General features: G+C 44.4%; 2 protein-coding genes across 5 annotated transcripts in view; both read left to right on the top strand.

Annotated features, from left to right (window-relative positions):
- Positions 1–2221, top strand: part of myo7ba (myosin VIIBa) — an 87223-nt gene extending 85002 nt beyond the window's left edge. For all 3 annotated transcript variants that reach the window (XM_029708314.1, XM_029708315.1, XM_029708316.1), the window contains one exon: positions 1296–2221. In XM_029708314.1, coding sequence (XP_029564174.1) covers positions 1296–1391 — 96 coding nt within the window. In that variant the 3' untranslated portion in view covers positions 1392–2221. The remainder of the gene's footprint in view (positions 1–1295) is intronic.
- Positions 2222–7281: 5060 nt separating this feature from the next.
- Positions 7282–23444, top strand: gpr17 (G protein-coupled receptor 17). 2 transcript variants are annotated; one of them, XM_029708320.1, is made up of 3 exons: positions 7282–7642; positions 20822–20980; positions 21468–23444. In XM_029708320.1, exons 2-3 carry the CDS (start codon positions 20824–20826, stop codon positions 22352–22354), a joined length of 1044 nt encoding a protein of 347 aa, XP_029564180.1. In that variant the 5' UTR covers positions 7282–7642; positions 20822–20823; the 3' UTR covers positions 22355–23444. The 2 variants fall into 2 exon arrangements, with proteins under 2 accessions (XP_029564180.1, XP_029564181.1); XM_029708321.1 differs by having other exon boundaries at positions 7282–7638.
- Positions 23445–23913: the final 469 nt, after the last annotated feature.

The raw sequence follows: 23913 nt of genomic DNA on the forward strand, positions 1-23913 counted from the left end.
ATGCACAGGATACCGAAGGTGTAAACGGAACAGGGAAATGGATAAATTGCATAGTGGAGTCTTTTGTTTAGACATGAAGCTAGCTAGCTAAACAATGAATCATAATCCCAACTCATAATACTATGCACCATGCATGAATCTGCAGGTAGCTAAAGCTAACCAACTAGGTTAAATGTTAGCTAGCTAGCTACAATTAGGCTATAACTAGCAATACAATACAAAATGCTTTCTTACATACAAATAATATTACTACACAGATCATACACGACTTTCTGACAAAATTAGAAACGTATAATATCGGGAAATGTAGCTAGACTTATCCGTATACAATGGATGAATGCTTCACCCTCTATAATGAATGCCATCGTTGCCCTTTAGTTTGAAGATGTAATCAGGAGACAGATTTTTTTATACAACAGTCTCCTGTGTTTTCTTTTCGGCTCGCTCCGCATTTGGCAATCATCTCTGCTTCCACCGGGCATTCCACTGATTTCAAAACTCTGTCAACTTCTTCCGTGACAACAACACCGTTGATCGATGTTTCTTCCTCCATCACTATGTCTGGTTCAATGAAAATGTTTTCTACCTAAATCAAAGGATTTCCTCATAGTCTGATTCATTTTCAGAGTCAGAGAGAGTCATCATGGCACGATCGTCCTCCAGAAAGTAGTCCGGCACAACTTTTTCCCACTGATCTTTGTCGACAGCGTTATTAACTTCAGGGCAGCACTCCAACACTTTTTCAGTTCTTCATGATATCAAAAAAATGAAAACACAGCAGAACGGATTACCTACACATACTGAGCAGCTCATGTTATAGACAGAAGCGTGCTACATGGCAGACCAATCCATACTTATCTCTCGGCATGTCCAGCCCACCCATTATCTCAGCCAATCATAGCTAGTAGGAAGGTTCCTGTATTTTTCCGTGGCTAAACCGACTAGGCTCGTAATTTAACAATTGTATTCGTATTTACAGATGTCATACAAGTTTGTTATTAAGGCTCGTGAAAGTTCACATGTTCAAGAAGGCATTTCTGTCAAAACACACTTGATAAAAATGTTCAAATGGCTTTTGATTTAAAAAAAAAATACATGTTTACGTTAAAATGCCTCTCCTGTGAAGTAGTGACATGCCACATACACCTAGCTTCTTGAAACGGGTCACAAAAAAAGTTAATTGTAAAAAAAAAAAAAAACTATCCCTATTTGGGTGTAGTGCCTGGCCTTAATAAGATACATTTATTCTGATTATAATGTTTTCATATTGTGCTTTTTGTGTCTTTGTCCATCAGGGATATAAAATGGATGATCTTCTGACCTCTTATGTCAACATGTACCTGAACGAGAGAAAAGCAGTTAGGACCAGAAACCAGAGATACAACGAATAACATGTGACATGTAAACCAGGTCGACACTATCTGGACAAGTTGCAAAGTCGGAAGCCCTGCTTTTTAAACCTAACCCTAACACCCTACCGTTAACCCACACTACTTAACCTCATGCCTGACCTGAACCTTAAAGGGTTAGCATGCTAGCAGATACCCATAGACTCCAGTCATTGCACTGACGCTAATTAGTTAGCATTGGCTCTTGAAAATACCTCTAACTTCCTTAATACTGGACACAGAGACATAAAAATGGTATCGGCCAGTTCATCTGACTCCGGGGAAGTAGATACAGGGCATTGCCAAAATACCAAAGTATCCCTTTAAATTAAGACCCATATCGTGAAAATGTCATACATTTTTTTATGATATAGCCAATTTTGACTTTGCAGCTTGGTCATATAGTGGGAACCATGGTAACAGGAACATGTGAGGACCTTGAGCTGCTGGGATGGTAGAAACATGATGCAAACTGTGCCGTGAATTTACAACTGATATTCTAATACACACTCAAACATATGCAACACACACACACACAAGATCATTTTTTCATTCTAAATTATACATGTAATTTGTGCATTGTAAAAGTTAACTACATACAGGACAATAGACAACAGCATATCTAACTTGAAATATGATGACACAAAACTTTCCACAAATGTTTTATGTGCCCTGCCACAGATAAAGGAAGGCATAACTTATTTATAACTGACAAATATTACTGAAATAAATACTGAAATTATTGATCATGAAATGTTTACAATTCTGCCGTCATATATCTACTGTCTCTGATGAATAAACAGGTGTTGTTTGCCTTTGTGCATCCACAAAAAGTTTTGATGGACTGCTTCTTTTGTTGAAAACAGATGATTTTGTTTTGCATAATGATGTTACTTGTCAAAATTGACACATCAAATATTTTTCCTGCGTCTGATCCTATTACACCTGTTGCTGGTGTGGATTCTGTTTGTGGTGTTTTTTTCTGAGGGTTTGAGGAGGTTTTCTGTGTTTATTAACTCAACTATACTATAGCTATACTATAACTACACCCCCAACTATAATATAACGACATCCCCAGCAATACTATAACTACATCCCCAGCTATACTATAACTATACTATAACTTCATCCCCAACTATACTATAACTATACTATAACTACATCCCCAGCTATACTATAACTATACTATAACTTCATCACCAACTATACTATAACTATACTATAACTACATCCCCAGCTATACTATAACTATACTATAACTACATCCCCAACTATACTATAACTACATATCCAACTATACTATAACTATACTATAACTACATCCCCAACTATACTATAACTATACTATAACTATACTATAACCACATCCCCAACTATACTATAACTACATCCCCAACTATACTATAACTATACTATAACTATACTATAACTACATCCCCAACTATACTATAACTATACTATAACTACATCCCCAACTATACTATAACTACATCCCCAACTATACTATAACTACATCCCCAACTATACCATAACTACATCCCCAACTATACTATAACTACATCCCCAACTATACTATAACTATACTATAACTACATCCCCAACTATACTATAACTACATCCCCAACTATAATATAACTACATCCGCAACTATACTATAACTATACTATAACTATACTATAACCACATCCCCAACTATACTATAAATATACTATAACTACATCCCCAACTATACTATAACTATACTATAACATTTACATTTAAGTCATTTAGCAGACGCTCTTATCCAGAGCGACTTACAAATTGGTGCAGTCACCTTAAGATATCCAGTGGAACAACCACTTTACAATAGTGCATCTAAATCTTTTTTTTTGGGGGGGGGGGGGGGGGGGGTTAGAAGGATTACTTTATCCTATCCCAGGTATTCCTTAAAGAGGTGGGGTTTCAGGTGTCTCCGGAAGGTGGTGATTGACTCCGCTGTCCTGGCGTTGTGAGGGAGCTTGTTCCACCATTGGGGTGCCAGAGCAGCGAACAGTTTTGACTGGGCTGAGCGGGAACTGTGCTTCCTCAGAGGTAGGGAGGCGAGCAGGCCAGAGGTGGATGAACGCAGTGCCCTTGTTTGGGTGTAGGGCCTGATCAGAGCCTGAAGGTACGGAGGTGCCGTTCCCCTCACAGCTCCGTAGGCAAGCACCATGGACTTGTAGCGGATGCGAGCTTCAACTGGAAGCCAGTGGAGAGAGCGGAGGAGCGGGGTGACGTGAGAGAACTTGGGAAGGTTGAACACCAGACGGGCTGCGGCGTTCTGGATGAGTTGTAGGGGTTAAATGGCACAGGCAGGGAGCCCAGCCAACAGCGAGTTGCAGTAATCCAGACGGGAGATGACAAGTGCCTGGATTAGGACCTGCGCCGCTTCCTGTGTGAGGCAGGATCGTACTCTGCGAATGTTGTAGAGCATGAACCTACAGGATCGGGTCACCGCCTTGATGTTAGTAGAGAACGACAGGGTGTTGTCCAGGGTCACGCCAAGGTTCTTAGCACTCTGTGAGGAGGACACAAGGGAGTTGTCAACCGTGATGGTGAGATCATGGAACGGGCAGTCCTTCCCCGGGAGGAAGAGCAGCTCCGTCTTGCCGAGGTTCAGCTTGAGGTGGTGAGCCGTCATCCACACTGATATGTCTGCCAGACATGCAGAGATGCGATTCGCCACCTGGTTGTCAGAAGGGTGAAAGGAGAAGATTAATTGTGTGTCGTCTGCGTAGCAATGATAGGAGAGACCATGTGAGGATATGACAGAGCCAAGTGACTTGGTGTATAGCGAGAATAGGAGAGGGCCTAGAACAGAGCCCTGGGGGACACCAGTGGTGAGAGCACGTGGTGCGGAGACAGATTCTCGCCACGCCACCTGGTAGGAGCGACCTGTCAGGTAGGACGCAATCCAAGCGTGGGCCGCGCCGGAGATGCCCAGCTCGGAGAGGGTGGAGAGGAGGATCTGATGGTTCACAGTATCAAAGGCAGCAGATAGGTCTAGAAGGATGAGAGCAGAGGAGAGAGAGTTAGCTTTAGCAGTGCGGAGAGCCTCCGTGACACAGAGACCACATCCCCAACTATACTATAACTATACTATAACTACATCCCCAACTATACTATAACTATACTATAACTATACTATAACTACATCCCCAACTATACTATAACTATACTATAACTACATCCCCAACTATACTATAACTACATCCCCAGCTATACTATAACTATACTATAACTACATCCCCAGCTATACTATAACTATACTATAAGTACATCCCCAACTATACTGTAACTACATCCCCAACTATACTATAACTATACTATAACTACATCCCCAACTATACTATAACTACATCCACAACTATACTATAACTATACTATAACTACATCCACAACTATACTATAACTATACTATAACTACATCCCCAACTATACTATAACTATACTATAACTACATCCCCAACTATACTATAACTATACTATAACTACATCCCCAACTATACTATAACTACTATCCCCAACTATACTATAAGTACATCCTCAGCTATACTATAACTATACTATAACTACAGGCTGTTGATGCTTCTAATAAGGGCTTGATATATTTTTAGCATCAGCCTGACTAGGAGCCATTTCAGAACACACAAATTGTAAATGCAGATCTTGTCTGTATGTCTGTCTCCACATCAGTTTAAGAGAGACAGCTGATAATCAATTCACTCCAGCTGGAGTAAACAATTTTACTAGGTGACGTTTATACCCCTCGGGGACAGACAGACCAACACAGACAGAGAAGATGAACCCCAATTAAAAGACTCAACGAAAAGGGTATTATGTCAAAGCTTCTCCATTGGTCCCCGACGAGACAGTACCATCATTCAGTTCAGGGTCTGCGTCCCAAATGACATCTTATTCCTTATCTAGTGCACTACTTTTGACCAGAGTCCTATGGGCCCTGGCCAGACGTAGTGCAGTAAAAGTAGTGCACTAGATAGGACAGGGTGCCATTTTGGACATGACCAGAAAAGGCTATTAACATGTCGATGGACGAGGCCCAAAGAAGGGAGCGAGACAATGTCTAACACACAGCTGGGATCTCAGTGTATGAAAGAAATACCCCCCCCCCTTCCAAGTTTCTCCACATCTGTCTGGCTAATTATTTTTGGTTCTCCCCACCCCGAATGGCACAGATGGGGGGCCTCTGTTCTCCTCTTCCACCGCTCTCCCGCCCTCCTCTTGTTTTTCAACTCATCCCTCGCTCTTTCCAGGGAGCATAGGGGGCTCTCCCTCTCTCTCTCCCTCTCTCTCTCTCTCTCTCCCTCCTCTCTCTCTCCCTCAGATGCCATCTCTCTTCTTCTTCCCCCATCTCTCCTCTCTCCTCTCTCTCTCTCTATCTATCTCTATCGCTCTCTATCTCTCTCTCTCTCTCTCTCTTCTTCTCTCTCCCCTCTCTTTTCGCAACTCTCTCTCTCTCCCCCCTCCTCTCTCTCCCACTTCTCCCTCTCTCTCCCCACACATCTCCCTCTCTCTAACTCTCTCTCTCTCTCTCTTCTCTCTCATCGTATTCCTGCCGCTCCCCTCTGCCCTAGCTCTCTCTCTCTCCACCCCCCTGTCCGCATCCCTCTCTACCTCTCTCCCCTCCCCTCTTATCTCCCCTCTCTCTATATCCTCCTCTCCCTCTCTCCCTCGCTTCTTACCTCTCTACGTCTCTCTCTCCCTCTGCTCTCTATCTCTCTAGACGCTTCTCCCCTTCATCGATCTCTCCTCTCTCTCTCCCCTCTTCCCTTCCCTTGCTCCCTGGACTCTTTCGCTCTCTCCCTTCTCTCCCTCTCTCACCGCTCTCCCTCTCTCGCTCCCCTCTCTCAGCCTCCTCTCCTGTCTTTTCGCTCTCCATCTATTACTCTCCCCTCTTCTCTCTATCTCTCTCTTCTCTCTTTTTCTCTTCTCCCTCTTTCTTTCCATCTCCTCCCTCCCTCTCTCCCTCTCTCCCTCTCTCTCCCTCTCTCTCCCTCTCCCTCCTCCCTCTTCTCTCTCTTCCCTTCTGCTCTCTCTCCTCTTGCCCTCTCTTTCCCTCTCTCTCCCTCTCTCTCTCTCTCCCCTCCCCCCTCTCTCTTTCTCCCCTCTCTCTCTCTCTCCCTCTTGCCCTCTCTCCCTCTCTCTCTGTCTTTCTCTCTCGTTCTCTCTCTCCCCCTCTCTCTCCCTCTCCCCTCCCCCCCTCTCTCTTTCTCCCCTCTCCCCCCCCCCCCCCCCCCCCTCTCCTCTCTCTCTCTCTCAGAACTCCAGACAGAAGATCCCTACAAAGGCTCATCTCTAAGACTTTAGTCATAAACTCCTCAATTGACAGTCCATCTTCTATCTATTGATAGGATGGGGAGGAGGGAGGGAGGGAGGGAGGGAGGAGAGGAGGGGAGTTCTTCATCCTAAAGGCATTGGCTGCATCCCAAATAGCACCCTATTTCCAATATAGTGCCTTGCTTTTGTGTCATTTGGGACCAGTGGTGTAAACCAGTACTAGGCCTGGTTTAGCGGTTACCATGGTTCCCCACCCGGCCACGCATTGCAACCAAGGCACGCCATTCTTTTCTCTGTGTTGAACAGAGCCGCCGATACTCCCCCTGACTCGGCCTATTGTTGGGCGCACAAGTGGCCCTCAGAGCAGAGGGGATGGGGAAGAAAGGGTGGGGTCAGGGTTCATATCAAAGCCTCCCCATTGGGACTCAGAATTTCTGTTATCACATTATGTTGAGACACAAAAAGATCTACAGTCTCAGAGAGAGAGAGAGAGCATCCTGGAGAGAGACAGAGAGAGAGAGAGAGAGAGAGGGTGATAAGACAACATTCCTAACCTCCTGTCAGTGAGAGAGAGCAGCACAGAGGACAGCAGAGGAGCCTCCCAACCAACCAGATCCTCCCCAGTCCCTCCTAGTCTTCACTTTGTTCCACATCCAGAAGAGGACCCATTACACTGTGCTGGTGCTACCGACTGCTTTTTACCCTGCTCTTCTGTGAAGCCCACCCATACTGCTCTTTACCCTGCTCTTCTGTGAAGCCTACCCATACTGCTCTTTACCCTGCTCTTCTGTTCAATAACAACTTTACTGCTGCTTCGTCCTACACCAGCTGTTGACAGCCAGACCAACGCCGACTAGTCAGCTACTCCACTACCCCCTCACTGCACTGCACTTCCCTCAAGCAGTACACGCTGTCTGAGGAGAACGCTGGACTGGTGGGTAAGTCTGATCTCTCTCTCTCTGGTTTTATTGAAGAATTTACCTTCTCATGGTCTTTTCTGTATTTGAGTTTAAGTTTTTAGCAGAAAATGTCGCATGACAATGTTATAGTCTTCTGAGTGTCCTCTCTCTCTCTCTTTCCCGGATATATGGAATTGATATATGGAATTGTTTTAAGATTGTCATACTGTGTATCATTTAGGTATTTGATTTAGAATTTTAGGACCCATTTAGGTATAAAAAAAATATAGAAACAAATATTTGATAAAATATTGAATTTGGCCTTTACTACTTTTAGCCCAAAGAAACGGATTGATAATTTTGTAAAATTTTTTAAATGACAATAAAAAAGTTGTCTGTCCTGTATCTAGGAGATATAAGAAAGCTCAGGAAATATGTATATTTTTACACATATTTAACCCCTTTTTGGGGGTTTGCACAACACTACAACACCTTCATACTTCCAGAAATTGTTTTAAACGGTACCGGTTACCTCCAGACGTGTCCCGTGACGCTTGTGGGGGTCGTAGAGCAAAACCGAGAACAACATCGTATTTGTGAGAGTCTCATCTTTCCATATAGTTGTCATATTAGTTCAGACTGATTGTTGGGATGCCTCCTGGTCTGACAAACACCGCTGTAGCTCTTCCACCGCAGATGCGGAAGGCTGTCATAGGCGGATGAGTTGGATTGAGACGCAGCACATGCAAAAAAAAAACATATTTCTCTTAAACTGACAGATTTTGATGGGGGATTTCATTCTTATATTTAATTAGATTGACTCAATAAACTCATATTATTAACTGAAGCATTTGAGATGTTTGTGGTGTACTGATCTGTGACTACTCTAAGGAGTTTTTACCATGGTCTTATCTAATGTTCTCATTTGTAGAGTTATAGTTTGGGAGGATGAGACTTTGTCACGCCCTGACCATAGAGAGCCTTTTATTCTCTATTTTGGTTAGGTCGGGGTGTGACTAGAGTGGGTAATCTAGGTTGTTCTATTTCTATGTTGGCCTGGTATGGTTCCCAATCAGAGGCAACTGTTTATCGTTGTCTCTGATTGGGGATCATATTTAGTCAGCCATTTTCCCACTGTTTTTTTTGGTGGGATCTTGTTTATGTGTAGTTGCCTGTGAGCACTTCATTTGCTTCACGTTTCGTTCGTTCTTTATTGTTTTTCTGTACGTTTCACTTAATAAACATGTGGAACCCATATCACGCTGCACTTTGGTCTGAATGTTATTACGACGATCGTGACAGACTTGTTCAAGTTCTCAAGGTCACTGGAGATAACAGGTCATTGTAACTCAATAGATATCGTACCTAGCTCCATTCACAGAGCCATATAAACCCAGCAATTTATCAGCACACATGCAAGCCTAAAGTCTGGCTTCCTGCTGTGTTTTTTTCAGTTGGAGTTAGATTTGGAGTCTGTCAGATGAGTTCTGTTTTCAGACGGTGGGTCAGTGAATCTCATCAGGTAACTTCTTTAACTCAGTAGAGATTTAGGGAAATTTGCCACTGTATTTTGTAGCCTTCAATTTGTGCTTTCAGTATTTTCTGTGGGGATCAACTCTTAACAGGGGTCACATTTGCTCCTGTTAACCCCAGTGACAGGTTCCTGTTAACCCCAGTGACAGGTTCCTGTTAACCCCAGTGACAGGCTCATGTTAACCCCAGTGACAGGCTCATGTTAACCCCAGTGACAGGTTCCTGTTAACCCCAGTGACAGGTTCCTGTTAACCCCAGTGACAGGTTCCTGTTAACCCCAGTGACAGGTTCCTGTTAACCCCAGTGACAGGTTCCTGTTAACCCCAGTGACAGGTTCCTGTTAACCCCAGTGACAGGCTCATGTTAACCCCAGTGACAGGTTCCTGTTAACCCCAGTGACAGGTTCCTGTTAACCCCAGTGACAGGTTCCTGTTAACCCCAATGACAGGTTCCCTGTGGAAAGTGTCATATGTCTAGAGAGGAGGCTGTGCTCTCCGCTGCAGAACCAACAGCAGTCCCCCTCACAAATGTAGGCTTTGAATAATCTCTCAAAACAATTACTGTGTCCCAAATGGCACCCTATCCCCTATATTGTGCATAACTTTTGACTATTGGCCCTGGTCAAAAGCAGTGCACTTGATAGGGATTAGGGTGCCCATTTGGGACACACCCCTAGTCTGATCCAAAGAATCCCCTCTTTCCTCTCTTGACTGCTGGACTGGTGCGAACTCCCACACATTTATACCGTCAAATCATTGTGATGGAGGCTTGTTCTGGGGGTTAATCTCCCTGTAGGGGGTTCTTTGTGGAAGGAGGAGGGTTGTCACACACAGTAATAAATCATTGGAGCGTGATTCCCCCCAATAGGGCTCTGGTCTAAAGTAGTGCACTATATAGGGAATAGGGTTCCATAGGGCTCTGGTCTAAAGTAGTGCACTATATAGGGAATAGGGTTCCATAGGGCTCTGGTCTAAAGTAGTGCACTATATAGGGAATAGGGTTCAATAGGGCTCTGGTCAAAACTAGGGCTCCATGTAGAAAAAAGGATGCTATTTGGGACACAATGTAGAGGCAGAAGGTTGCATGGGAAATGCCGTCCCCTCGGAGTCCCACAGCTCCCCTGAACACTGTTTCACACCACGAGGAACAGACAGGGAAGTGATCCATCCTGAACACTGTTTCACACCACGAGGAACAGACAGGGAAGTGATCCGTCCTGAACACTGTTTCACACCACGAGGAACAGACAGGGAAGTGATCCGTCCTGAACACTGTTTCACACCACGAGGAACAGACAGGGAAGTGATCGGTCCTGAACACTGTTACACACCACGAGGAACAGACAGGGAAGTGATCCATCCTGAACACTGTTTCACACCACGAGGAACAGACAGGGAAGTGATCCATCCTGAACACTGTTTCACACCACGAGGAACAGACAGGGAAGTGATTCGTCCTGAACACTGTTTCACACCACGAGGAACAGACAGGGAAGTGATCCATCCTGAACACTGTTTCACACCACGAGGAACAGACAGGGAAGTGATCGGTCCTGAACACTGTTTCACACCACGAGGAACAGACAGGGAAGAGAATAATCCTGCCAGTGGTACTACATCTGACTGAGTCCTTATGTGACCTCTGGCTCTCCGAGGCTGTGTCCCAAATGGTCATCTATTCCCTATATAGTGCACTACTCTTGACGAGGACCCGTAAGGCTCTGGTGAGAAGTAGTGTACTACTGTACATAGGGAATAGTGTGTTTCTCACTTGGTAGAGCATGGTGCTTGTAACAGGTAGTGGGTTTGATACCCAGGACTAACCTTACGTAAACTATAAGTCACTTTGGATAAAAATGTCAGCTAAATGGCATATATTACAGATGTAGGATATTAATTTGAGCCAGTTTGCTATAGAAGGAAAATATTCCTGCAGCAACAGGAAATGTGAGTTTTTTGTTGTTGTAGAGTTTGGTACATTTTACGTTAGGTCAAACCAAGTCTACAGTTTTTAAGTGGAAATTACAAACTTTAGAACCCCATTTTAAACCTTGAAAACAATACAAGGTTACATTTCCTGCCGTGCAGGAAAATTATCATCAACAAAAGAGTGATCAAATTAAGATGGTACATCTTGTAACGCTCGTCGTAAGGAGGAGACCAAGGTGCAGCGTGGTAAGTGCTCATGATTACATTTTATTATAACTCAGAACACTAAACAAAACAACAAACAAAGGAAAACGAACGTCACGTTCTGCAGGCTTTCACTGAGCTGTACAAAAACAACATCCCACAACTGAAGGTGAGAAAAAGGGCTGCCTAAGTATGATTTCCAATCAGAGACAACAACTGACAGCTGCCTCTGATTGGAAACCATAATCGGCCAAAACAAAGAAATAGAGAGCATAGAATGCCCACCCCACATCACACCCCGACCTAACTAAACAAAGAAAAACAGCTCTCTCAGGTCAGGGCGTGACACATCTGTATAGTAGGGTGCCATTTGGGAGTCACTCTGGCTCTCCGGTCAGCATGTATAGGAGAGAGAGCTGCTGGGGTTGAAGTTTTGAAACGGACAAAGGAGGGTTTTGAGCCTCCTCTCACCCAGGAATGTCTCCACAGTTCCCAGGCAGTCCAGGACAAGCCTAGTTTTAGCGGGGAGTCCCACAACTACGTAATATGACTTTCATCAATGAGTTGTTTCTGTTATTGTGAGTGGTTTATGTGTGTGTATCCCACTGACACATTCCCCTCTGCTCCGACATCTGTGGGATAATAAGAACTATCTCTGGTACACACCTCGTTTGTGCTTTTGTTGGAGGCTCTGATAATATTGAAGTTTGGGCTTATTGTTTGGCTAACTGCTTACAGCTGTCCTGTGTTGCAGGCAGGGGAGTGGTAATTAGATATTAAAAGTGACAGTGAAAGGTGAATGTTCTCTTTTAGTGGGAGATTTAAACCACATTGAAGGACTTTTTAAAAAAAAAAAGGGAAATAAAATAGATTCTGCATTTTAGATTCAATGGGTGTTCAATGTTTTAAAACATTTCTTCATCTGTGTTCAATGTTTTAAAACTTCTTCATCTGTGTTCAATGTTTTAAAACATTTCATCTGTGTTCAATGTTTTACAAAATGTCTTAATCTCTCCTTCAGCCAATAGACAGTTACAGTTGCATCTGTCGGGGCTGGAATATTTCCAGAAGAACTGCTATTAGACTGGCGGCTGCATGTAACACAACAGAAACATCCCCTCTAAACCACCTGGTCTCAAACGGTTAGGCCATTTCATCGTAGGAAGAGCCACACGGTCATTACCTATAATGTGACAAATTAGACAACTGGGCCAGACCAGGGGGTAATGAGAGATATGAGGGTGTGGTACCGACCTGGCTTCAAATACTATTTGAAATCTTTCAAATACTTTCACCGTTTGCTCTAGTCTGCCTGGAGTGCCAGGTGGGCAGGGTTTGCCATTCTGGGACTACTCTGTTGGTCCATTAAGCCAAGGAAGTTCAATAAAGCCCAGATAAACTATTTTAAATCATTTCAAAATACTATTTGAACCCAGGTCTGGGATTGCATCCCAGAACAAGGTGTGGCTGTATGTGGTTACAGTGCTGCTTCTGAGAGGTGAACAACAGGGGTCAGTTATACTCTGGGGTGCATCTGGAGACAAGGTTTTATCACACCTAGATTCAAAAATTGTGACAAGTTTGACCCTAATAACTGTAGACATGGGAGGGAGGAAAGTTGGGTGGGTGAGTGAGTTAGGGAGGGAGATTGGGAGGGTTAGGGAGTGTGAGTTAGGGAGATAGGGAGGGAGAGAGGGAGGGAGGGTGGGTTAGGGAGTGTGAGTTAGGAAGATGGGGAGGGAGGGACGAAGGGAGGGAGAGAGGGTTAGGGAGAGAGGGAGGGAGGGTGGGTTAGGGAGTGTGAGTTAGGGAGGGTGGGAGGGAGATAGGGAGGGAGGGAGGGAGGGAGAGAAGGTTAGGGAGAGAGGGAGGGAGGGTGGGAGAGGGAGAGAGGGAGGGAGGGTGGGTTAGGGAGTGTGAGTTAGGAAGATGGGGAGGGAGATAGGGAGGGAGGGAGGGAGGGAGGGAGAGAAGGTTAGGGAGAGAGGGAGGGAGGGTGGGTTAGGGAGTGTGAGTTAGGGAGATAGGGAGGGTGGGTTCAGGGGCGGAAATCCCCGGGGGACGGGGGACACACGACCCCCCACATCCTGGGAAAAATATGATTTGTCCCCCCCAATATATCACTGTAAACATAACTATGTAATTTAAATAATATTAATAATACGCAATGAAAGCATGTGCAGTTGCAAACCATAGTCAGGCTTTTTTATGGCGGTTTTGGAGCAGTGGCTTCTTTCTTGCTGAGTGGCCTTTCAGGTTATGTCGATATAGGACTCGTTTTACTGTGGATATAGATACTTTGTACCTGTTTCCTCCAGCATCTTTACAAGGTTCTTTGCTGGTGTTCTGGGATTGATTTGCACTTTTCGCACCAAAGTACGTTCATCTCTAGGAGACAGAACGCGTCTCCTTCCTGAGCTGTATGACGGCTGCGTGGTCCCATGGTGTTTATACTTGAGTACTATTATTTGTACAGAAGAACGTGGTACCTTTAGGCATTTGAAAATTGCTCCCAAGGATGAACCAGACTTGTGGAGGTCTACCATTTTTTTCTGAGGTCTTGGCTGATTTCTGTTGATTTTCCCATGATGTCAAGCACAGAGGCGCTGCGTTTGAAGGTAGGCCTTGAAATACATCCACAGGTACACCTCCAATTGACTCAAATGATGTCAATTAGCCTATCAAAAGCTTCTAAAGCCATGACATCATTTTCTGGAATGTTACAAGCTGTTTAAAGGCACAGTCAACTTAGTGTATGTAAACTTCTGACCCACTGGAATTGTGATACAGTGAATTAAGTAAAATAATCTGTCTGTAAACAATTGTTTGAAAAATTACTTGTGTCATGCAAAGTAGATATCCTAACCTACTTTCCAACACTATAGTTTGTTAACAAGACATTTGTGGAGTGGTTGAAAAACAAGTTTTAATGACTCCAACCTAAGTGTATGTAAACTTCCGACTTCAACTGTACTAAGTGAGTGTATGTAAACTTCTGAACCACTGGGAATGTGATGAAAGAAATAAAAGCTGAAATAAATAATTCTCTCTACTATTATTCTGACATTTCACATTCTTAAAATAAAGTGGTGATCCTATCTGACCTAAAACAATTTTTACTAGGATTAAATATCAGGAATTGTGAAAAACTGAGTTTAAATTTATTTGGCTATGGTGTACGTAAACTTCCGACTTCAACTGTACGTACAGTCACTGTGGGGACGATGTCATCGATGCACTTATTGATGAAGCCAGTTACTGATGTGGTGTACTCCTCAATGCCATTGGAAGAATCCCGAAACATATTCCAGTCTGTGATAGCAAAACAGTCCTGAAGCTTAGCATCTGCTTCATCTGACCACTATTTTATTGACCGAGTCACTGGTGCTTCCTGCTTTAATTTTTGCTTGTAAGCAGGAATCAGGAGGATAGAATTATGGTCAGATTTGCCAAATGGAGGGCGAGGGAGAGCTTTGTACGCAGCTACGAAGAATATAAATGAAAACTCTCTTGGTAAAAGGTGTTGTCTACAGGTTATCATGAGATATTCTACCTCAGGCGAGCAAAACCTTGAGACTTCCTTAGATATCTTGCACCAGCTGTTGTTTACAAATATACATAGACGGCCACCCCTTGTCTTACCAGAGGCTGCTGTTCTATCCTGCTGATACAGTACATAACCTGCAAGCTGTATGTTATTCATGTTGTCATTCAGCCACAACTCGGTGAAACATAAGATATTACACTTTTTAATATCCCGTTGGTAGGATATATGAGCTTTTAGTTTGTCCACTTTATTATCCAGCGATTGTACATTGGCCAATAGTACCAATGGCAAAGACAGATTAGCTACTCGTCGCTGGATCCTCACAAGGCACCCCGATCACCTTCCTCGAAATCTCCATCTCTTTCTCCTGTGAATGACGGGGATGAGGGCCTGTTCGGGTGTCTGGAGTAAATCCTTCTCGTCTGACTCATTAAAGAAAAATTATTTGTCCAATTCAAGGTGAGTAATCGCTGTTCTGATGTCCCAAAGCTCTTTTCGGTCATAAGAGACGGTAGCAGCAACATTATGTACCAAATAAGTTACGAACTATGTGAAAACACTAACAAAATAACACGGTTGGTTAAGAAACAATAAAACAGCAGACATCCCCTCCAGTGCCATTATCATATATTTGTTTTTGTAAATAAATAAATATAATATATTTTACAATCTTTTTATAATTTTTTTCTCTCTTTTTCTTTCTATAGTTGCCTAAAATTCACAAGTTTTTGAAAAACGTTTACGCTTCTATAAAGCCCAACCAAAACGGCAAAACGTACAGTCAAAATAAGTTGTGAGCCAGAGCGACACACTGGCAAAATGAAAAACACAAAACGTATAGACTGCCCACCCTTGAAAGACAATCAGCAATGAAGTTGTCCTTACCATGGACATGTCTGATTTCAACGTGAAACTCCTGCAATATCCCTAGTAACTTTCTTCTCGTGATTTTCCTCAGTGGAATTTGTTTGATTGGGGTCAACGTCAATGGTCTAGTACACATCTGAGATTAAACCCTGATATTCAAAAGCAGTGCAACAATGTCACCTTTTTCCTCCTTGACCAGTCAGCCAAAAAGACAACAAGTTTTTAGTCAACCGTCCAACAAGGACAGGGTGTATTGGACTTTCCTCGTGCTCTTGAGAAAGACTACAGTCAACGGTGACAGCAGTGGCAACAGGCAGGACATCATTACCGGTTTCCACTGACTTTCCCGCCCCATTGTAGAGGGTGAAGTACGGTTTCAACATGTTGACATGACACAGTCAGTTTTTTCTCCTGAGCTCCGGTGTGGCGATGATGTAATCCAGATTACCAATTTGTTTTCACTATGGGGTAAGGGCCTGAAAAACAACAACAAAACAACAAAACAATGCAACAGTAACTCCAGAATGGCAACAAAACCAGGACTTGGTCACCCACATTGAAAGGGCCTTCCAATCTTACCAAACTTTCATTTTAATTTGCGTCCTCTCCAGATTCTCACTTGAAAACTCACAGGTGTGGTGCAATCTGTATCAAAAAGTGCTAACCTTCTCCAACAGATTTGTTCCTGCTTTTAAGGTGTCGCCCTGCAACAACCGCTCTATCAGCAAAATCAAAGGACCTCTGACATGATGTCCAAACACGAGTTCATTCGGATTAAAACAGAGAGATTCCTGAACAACCTACCATGCTGCAAACAGCAAAAGACCCCTTCATCCCAGTCTTTCTCAAACTCAAAGCAGTAAGCTCTCAACATAGACTTCAAAGTCTGATGAAATCTGCCAAGAGCACCTTGAGACTGGGTAGTAGGCACTAGACCTTGAGACTCTGGGTGGTAGGCACTAGACCTTGAGTCTGGGTGGTCAGCACTAGACCTTGAGTCTCTGGGTGGTCAGCACTAGACCTTGAGTCTCTGGGTGGTCGGCACTAGACCTTGAGTCTCTGGGTGGTAGGCACTAGACCTTGAGTCTCTGGGTGGTACGCGGCAGGATTTATAGTAAGACACAACCTCCTCTTTCAGAACAGGCCAGAAGTTACACTTCTTCCTGACGGGCCGCCCCCAGGTGGTAAGGGTAGGTAACAACACATCCGCCACGCTGATCCTCAACACAGGGGCCACTCAGGGGTGCGTGCTCATACCCCTCCTGTACTCCCTGTTCACTCGTGACTGCACAGCCAGGCACAACTCCAACACCATCCTTAAATTTGCAGATGACACAACAGTGGTAGGCCTGATCACCAACAACAACGAGACAGCCTATATGGAGGAGGTCAGAGACCTGGCAGTGTGGTGACAGGACAACAACCTCTCCCTCAATGTGATCAAGACAAAGGAGATGATTGTGGACTACAGGGAATGGAGGACTGAGCACGCCCCCATTCTCATCGACGCGGCTGTAGTGGAGCAGGTTGAGAGCTTCAAGTTCCCTGGTGTCCACATCACCAACAAACTTACATGGTCCAAGCACACCATGACAGTCGTGAAGCGTGCACGACAAAACCTATTCCCCCTCAGGAGACTGAAAAGATTTGGCATGGGTCCTCAGATCCTCAAAAGGTTCTACAGCTGTACCATCGAGAGCATCCTTACTGGTTGCATCACTACCTGGTATGGCAACTGCATGGCCTCCGACCACAAGGCACTACAGAGGGTAGTGCGAACGGCCCAGTACATCACTGGTGCCAAGCTTCCTGCCATCCAGGACCTCTATACCAGGTGGTGTCAGAGGAAGGCCCTAAAAATTGTCAAAGACTCCAGCCACCCTAGTCATAGACTGTTCTCCCTGCTTCCACATGGCAAGCGGTACCGGAGCGCCAAGTCTAGGTCGAAGAGGCTTCTAAACAGCTTCTACCCCCAAACCCTAAGACTCCTGAACATCTAATCAAATGGCTACCTAGACTATTCGCATTGCCCCCCTCCCCTCTCCACACCACTGCCACTCTCTGCTGTCATCTATGCATAGTACCGGCACCCCCTTGTATATATTGTTGTTTTTCACTGTTTCACTGTTCTTTAATTACTTGTTACTTTTATCTCTTATCCATATTTTTTTAAACTGCACTGTCGGTTAGGGGCTCGTAAGTAAGCTTTTCACTGTAAGGTCTACACCTGTTGTATTCGGTGCATGTGACTAATACAATTTCATTTGATTTTGATTTTGATTCACCCCAAAGGTTGAAGATCACAAACCCTGACTGTTATAGCAGTTTATATTTACGGATGTTGTGTTTCAAATGTTCCTTTAGGATGTGTTTAACAGTGGAATGTTTAATCTGTGAACCAATTTGTTATCATGTGTGATAACTATGGGGATAAAACTAATAACAGTATTTCTATATTCATTAATAATAATAGTTTAAAAAAGTATTATTCTCTAGGCTACATAGCCTATACGTGCATTGATACTTCACCCAATATGTCGTCTGTAGTTCATGTATGTTTGTAGTTCAGTCGGCCTATCTTAGAGCAAATCATTGGTACTTTACCCATGATGTCATCTGTAGTGCATGTTCCACATCAGTCACCGGCTTCATCAATAAGTGTATCAATGACGTCGTCCCCACAGTTACCATACGTACATACCTCAACCTGAAGCCATGGATTACAGGCAACATCCGCACTGAGCTAAAGGGTAGAGCTGCCGCATTCAAGGAGCGGGACTCTAACCCGGACGCTTATAAGAAATCCCGCTATGCCCTCCGATGAACCATCAAACAGGCAAAGCGTCAATACAGGACTAAGATTGAGTCCTACTACACCGGCTCTGACGCTAATCGGATGTGGCAGGGCTTGCAAACTATTACGGACTACAAAGGGAAGCACAGCTGAGAGCTACCCAGTGACACGAGCCTACCAGACGAGCTAAATTACATCTATGCGCGCAACAATGAAGCATGCATGAGAACACCAGCCGTTCCAGGCGACTGTGTGTCAAGCTCTCCGTAGCCGATGTGAGTAAGACGCAGGGCCAGACGGATTATCAGGACGTGTACTCAGAGCATGCGCTGACCAACTGGCAAGTGTCTTCACTGACATTTTCAACCTCTCCTTGACCGAATCTTGTTAAACCTACATGTTTCAAGCAGACCACCAGAGTCCCTGTCCCCAAGAACACCAAGATAACCTACCTAAATGACTACTAATCCATAGCACTCGTGTCTGTAACCATGAAGTTCTTTGAAAGACTGGTCATGGCTCACATCAACACCATCATCCCAGAAACCATAGACCCACTCCACTTCGCATACCGCCCCAACAGATCCACAGATGACGCAATGTCTATTGCACTCCTTCAAAGCTCATTACTAAGCCAATAGGTCTCTTATCTGGCTTTGGTTGTTCTGTGCTGAGGACCCTGTTGCAGTCGCTGCTGCTGAGCTGTTCTTCTGTGCTGCCTGTTGTGGCTGGCTAGATGCTCTGCCAGTGATGACTGGAGGGGATTTGAGGACCAAGAGCTGCATGGGGACTGGGGCCAGTGGGGATGTTGGTCCTCTGTAGCTTGGGGCTCCTTGGATGTTGAGGAGGGGCCTGGGGACTAGTGTTTGTTAGTCTCTGGGCTTGGTGTGGGTATTGGAGAGGATCCGGTCCAGGGCAGTGTCTTTCAGTTCTTTTTCAAAGAGACTCCGCTCTTGCTGAGGTCCACATGGTCATAGAAGTGATGAGGCTGAAAGTCCCAGTGAAGCATCAGGTGCACCTATGTCAGAGGGGAAGAGGTCTGTGATACCTCTGTGTTGATGGTGTAGATTACTCACACGTCTAGTCTGAGGAAATGAGTGGAGAGAGTGATTCTGGCTGATGTGAACTCTTTAGTAGCGTTGGTCAGCCACATTGTTCAGAGCTATGGCCACGTCGGCATTGTGGCTGGGCTGGTATCTGGTGACCTCTTCCTTCAGCTCCTGTATCTCTCTCTGTACATCTGATGATCTCTGCCTTCAGCTCCTGTATCTCTCTCTGTACATCTGATGATCTCTGCCTTCAGCTCCTGTATCTCTCTCTCTCTGTACATCTGATGATCTCTTCCTTCAGCTCCTGTATCTCTCTCTCTGTACATCTGATGATCTCTTCCTTCAGCTCCTGTATCTCTCTCTGTAGGTGGCTGTGGTCTGACAGTGGTGGACACACGTCTGTTCTGAAGGCATGGTTGTCCTCCTCCAGTTCTCTCGTGGCTGACTGTAGCTCCCTGATCTCACTGTGCTGCTGATTCCACCTGATTCACCAGGCTGGTCTTCCTTCTCTGTCAGCTGTTGACTGCCTCTGCTCTGGCAGGTCAAGGATTTCTCTCTGAACTCAGCAAAGTCTCTTTCTAGAAAATATAGACTTTCTGTAAGAGATCTGACGTCAGAGGAGAGTCTTTGAGAGACGGGGCTTCGGTCAGGGTTTGGAGGGGTTGTCTTGTCATGGATTTTGGCCTGTGGAGAGGCTTCTTTGCTTCTTCTCTGAGGGACTGGAAGTCTTCCTGGAACTCCCTCAGGCTGCTTTCTGACCCCTGAATAATGATGGTGTCATTATGGTAGACATTATGGTGAGGAAGGGGCAGTTTTCATCATTGTCCACATTGATTGTTATCTGTCTGCCGTTTCCAATACCAATCTTTCTATATTTTGTGTATTTGGTGATGGGCTCTCAGGATGAACTAAGAGATTTATTGTCTTCTTCCCCTCTAGTATTGAAAAGTCTGCCACCAAGGTCTTGGGTGACTCTCTCCTTACTTTACTTTTAAAGTTGTTCTTTGCCTTGCAAGAGTAGATATCTGTAGACTACAGAATCTCCATTTTGGTTTTATCTTGGTAATTTATTTTCTTGCTCTTTTCCAAGATTTTCCAGCTTTTTCAACTTTTGTTTTTATTTTAGATTACAGCTTGTCTTTTTACTGCAACCACATCCCAAAAATCAGCTGCTCATTTTCTTCTTCATTTCAAAAGAAAAGCAGTACAATCAAGTTCCTCTCAGTTATTTGATCGCCCTTTTCTCGGTCTCTCTCTCTGTGTCTCCCTCTTTCTCTCTCCTCTCTCTCTCCCCAGAGATGAAGATACAGACCACTCCCACCACGGACATGGACGCCCTGACGTCCATCTTGTCCAACGCGTCTTCAGAGAGTAGCTGTGCTCCTGTAGACAACACTGTGGAGAACATGGTGTTTGGAGGTTACTACATTCTGGTCTTTCTCCTAGCGCTCAATGGTAATGTTATGTTATGTTACGGAATGTTATGTTATGTTACGGAATGTTATGTTATGTTATGTAATGTTGCGTAGCGTTGCGGTGGGTTGTGTTGTGTTTTGTTCCATTATGTTGTGTTATGTTAGCTATATAGCCTACCTTGACAGTTATTGTTGAGATATCCTGTTCATCCACACTAGTTGAGATATCCTCTTCAACCACCCTAGTTGAGATATCCTGTTCATCCACACTAGTTGAGATATCCTCTTCATCCACCCTAGTTGAGATATCCTGTTCATCCACACTAGTTGAGATATCCTCTTCATCCACCCTAGTTGAGATATCCTGTTCATCCACACTAGTTGAGATATCCTCTTCATCCACCCGAGTTGATATCCTGTTCATCCACACTAGTTGAGATATCCTCTTCATCCACCCTAGTTGAGATAAGGATGTTTGAGTTCTAATAAATGAGATCAGTACAAGTCTCGTTCTTTCACCACAACAGGTAACGCCTTGGCCCTCTGGATCTTCTCCCGGCAGCGTGGCACATCCTCTCCCGCTAACGTCTTCCTGTTGCACCTGGCTGTGGCCGACCTCTCCTACGTCATAATCCTGCCGCTCCGCGCCACATACCACCTCACAGGGGGCCACTGGCCGTTCGGCGAGATTCCGTGTCGAGTCGCCGGCTTCCTGTTCTATGTCAACATGTACGCGAGTCTCTACTTCTTGGCGTGCGTGGCTGGGGATCGCTACCTGGCCGTGGTACACGCAGTGAGGTCACTGAAGATCCGCCGTGCCCGCTACGCCCACACCATCAGTTTCTCCTTGTGGGCGCTGGTCACCGTCTCCATGGCGCCCCTGCTGGTCACCCGCCAGACTGCGGAGGTGGACGGGTTGACGGTGTGTCTACAGCTGTACAGGGAGAAAGCCTCTCGTAAGGCCCTCGTCTCTTTAGCCGTAGCCTTCACCCCTCCTTTCCTCTCCACGCTGTCCTGCTACCTGCTCATCATCCACAGCCTGAGGAGAGGATCCCGACTGGAGCCCCAGCTGAAGCTGCGAGCCCTGAGGACCATCGGCCTGGTCATGCTGATCTATGTGGTGTGCTTCCTGCCGTACCATGCCTCCAGAGCCACGTTCATCCTGGGGTACGCCCACCCAGATGTCTCCTGCCAGACCAGGCGGGGTCTGTCCCTGGCCAACCGTGTCACCTCCTCTCTCACCTGTCTGAACGGGGGCCTGGATCCTCTGGTATACCTGTTTGGGGCCGAGAAGTTCCGGGGAACGGTGAGGAGGCTGTTCTTTAGAGACAGGGCCGGGGGATCTGGGGCCACCAGTGCAGGAGAGCTGAAGGGAACACACGAGAGCTCTGTCAGCGCCAAGTCTGAGTTCTGAGAAGCTGGAGGTGGAACCATCGGAAATATGAATTTTATCTGACTGACTTATTTTTAAGTACATTTTTTTATACATTTTTCTGCCTGTTTTCACTCAAGCCTCTGCCATCTCAATACTTATTTTTATACTGCCTCTCCTGTCCATATGAGACTGTAACTTTGTTCTATACTGCCGCTCCTGTCCATATGAGACTATCTTTGTTCTGTACTGCCTCTCCTGTCCATATGGGACTGTAACTTTGTTCTATACTGCCTCTCCTGTCCATATGGGACTGTAACTTTGTTCTATACTGCCTCTCCTGTCCATTTGGGACTGTAACTTTGACTTTGGGAAATGAATTAGAGCTTGTTTCATCATCACCTCTCTTCAGTTGTAACTATTTTCCACCTTGTCAAAGTGCTGGTAAAGACCAAATCAATGGATTCCATCCCAGTTGTAATTGTAGTTGTACAGTATTTTTTTGTTAGTTTTAAAAGGGGGAAATGCATGCCTTTTTACTCTTAGTAGATCTTGATCTGTGTTAACTGTTTAAGATCATGCTTAGTAATGCCTAATATGCTTTTGGGCAAGGTTATTATTATTACCATAATACAATCTTATTCTCACTAATTAAAGTGTATCTTCAATGAATCCCGCCAAGTTAATTCATGTTAAAATCAAATGCATTTACTGTATATTAACGTTTCTTTGTTGTCCTATTACCAAAAAAAAAAAAAAATATGTAGCCATTCATTTCAAAATTATATATTGGATTAATCTCTTACCGACTTTCTAGCAAAAAGTTATGTTTGACACTGAGGTTAGTCATCAGTGTCTCCAAATGTATGTGTTTGGACATGGGTTTGCAAGCCTGTTTGTTTACAAGCTACTGTTTCCTCAATACATTGTAATTGCTATGCATCCTCACGTAGCATTTCATATATGCAGAAAAGGAGCTTTAGGGCTTCATATGAAAGCAGTGAGAAACAGTCTGGGTGCATAAAGACAACTGTTCTCATCGAAAATATCTCATGGCCTTTGTCTTATTTATACATTTGACTGTATCTTCACTTTAGGACTGTAAATTAATAAATTGTTATATATATATATATAAAACGTGTCTTTTTTCATTCTATGTGCTTACACTCTGTACAGAGTAGACTGAGGTTATAGACTGTCTTAGTCGTTATTAAATACCACTCTGTACAGAGTAGACTGAGGTTATAGACTGTCTTAGTGGTTATTAAATAACACTCCGTACAGAGTAAACTGAGGTTATAGACTGTCTTAGTGTGTCACGTCCTGACCAGTAAAAGGGGTTATTTGTTATTGTTGTTGGTCAGGGCGTGGCAGGGGGTGTTTGTTTTGTGTGTTTCGGGTTTTTTGGTGTATGTTCTATGTTTTCTATTTCTATGTGGGTTTTCTAGTTTTTCTATTTCTATGTTAGTTTTGGGAACGACCTCCAATTAGAAGCAGCTGGTTGTCGTTGCTTCTAATTGGAGGCCATATTTAAGTGGGTTTATTTTCTCTTGTGTTTGTGGGTAGTTGTTTTTCGTATAGTCCTTGTGTCCTTACGGAAC

This window comes from Salmo trutta, chromosome 22, assembly GCF_901001165.1.
Source record: "Salmo trutta chromosome 22, fSalTru1.1, whole genome shotgun sequence".
Classification (NCBI taxonomy): Eukaryota; Metazoa; Chordata; class Actinopteri; order Salmoniformes; family Salmonidae; genus Salmo; species Salmo trutta.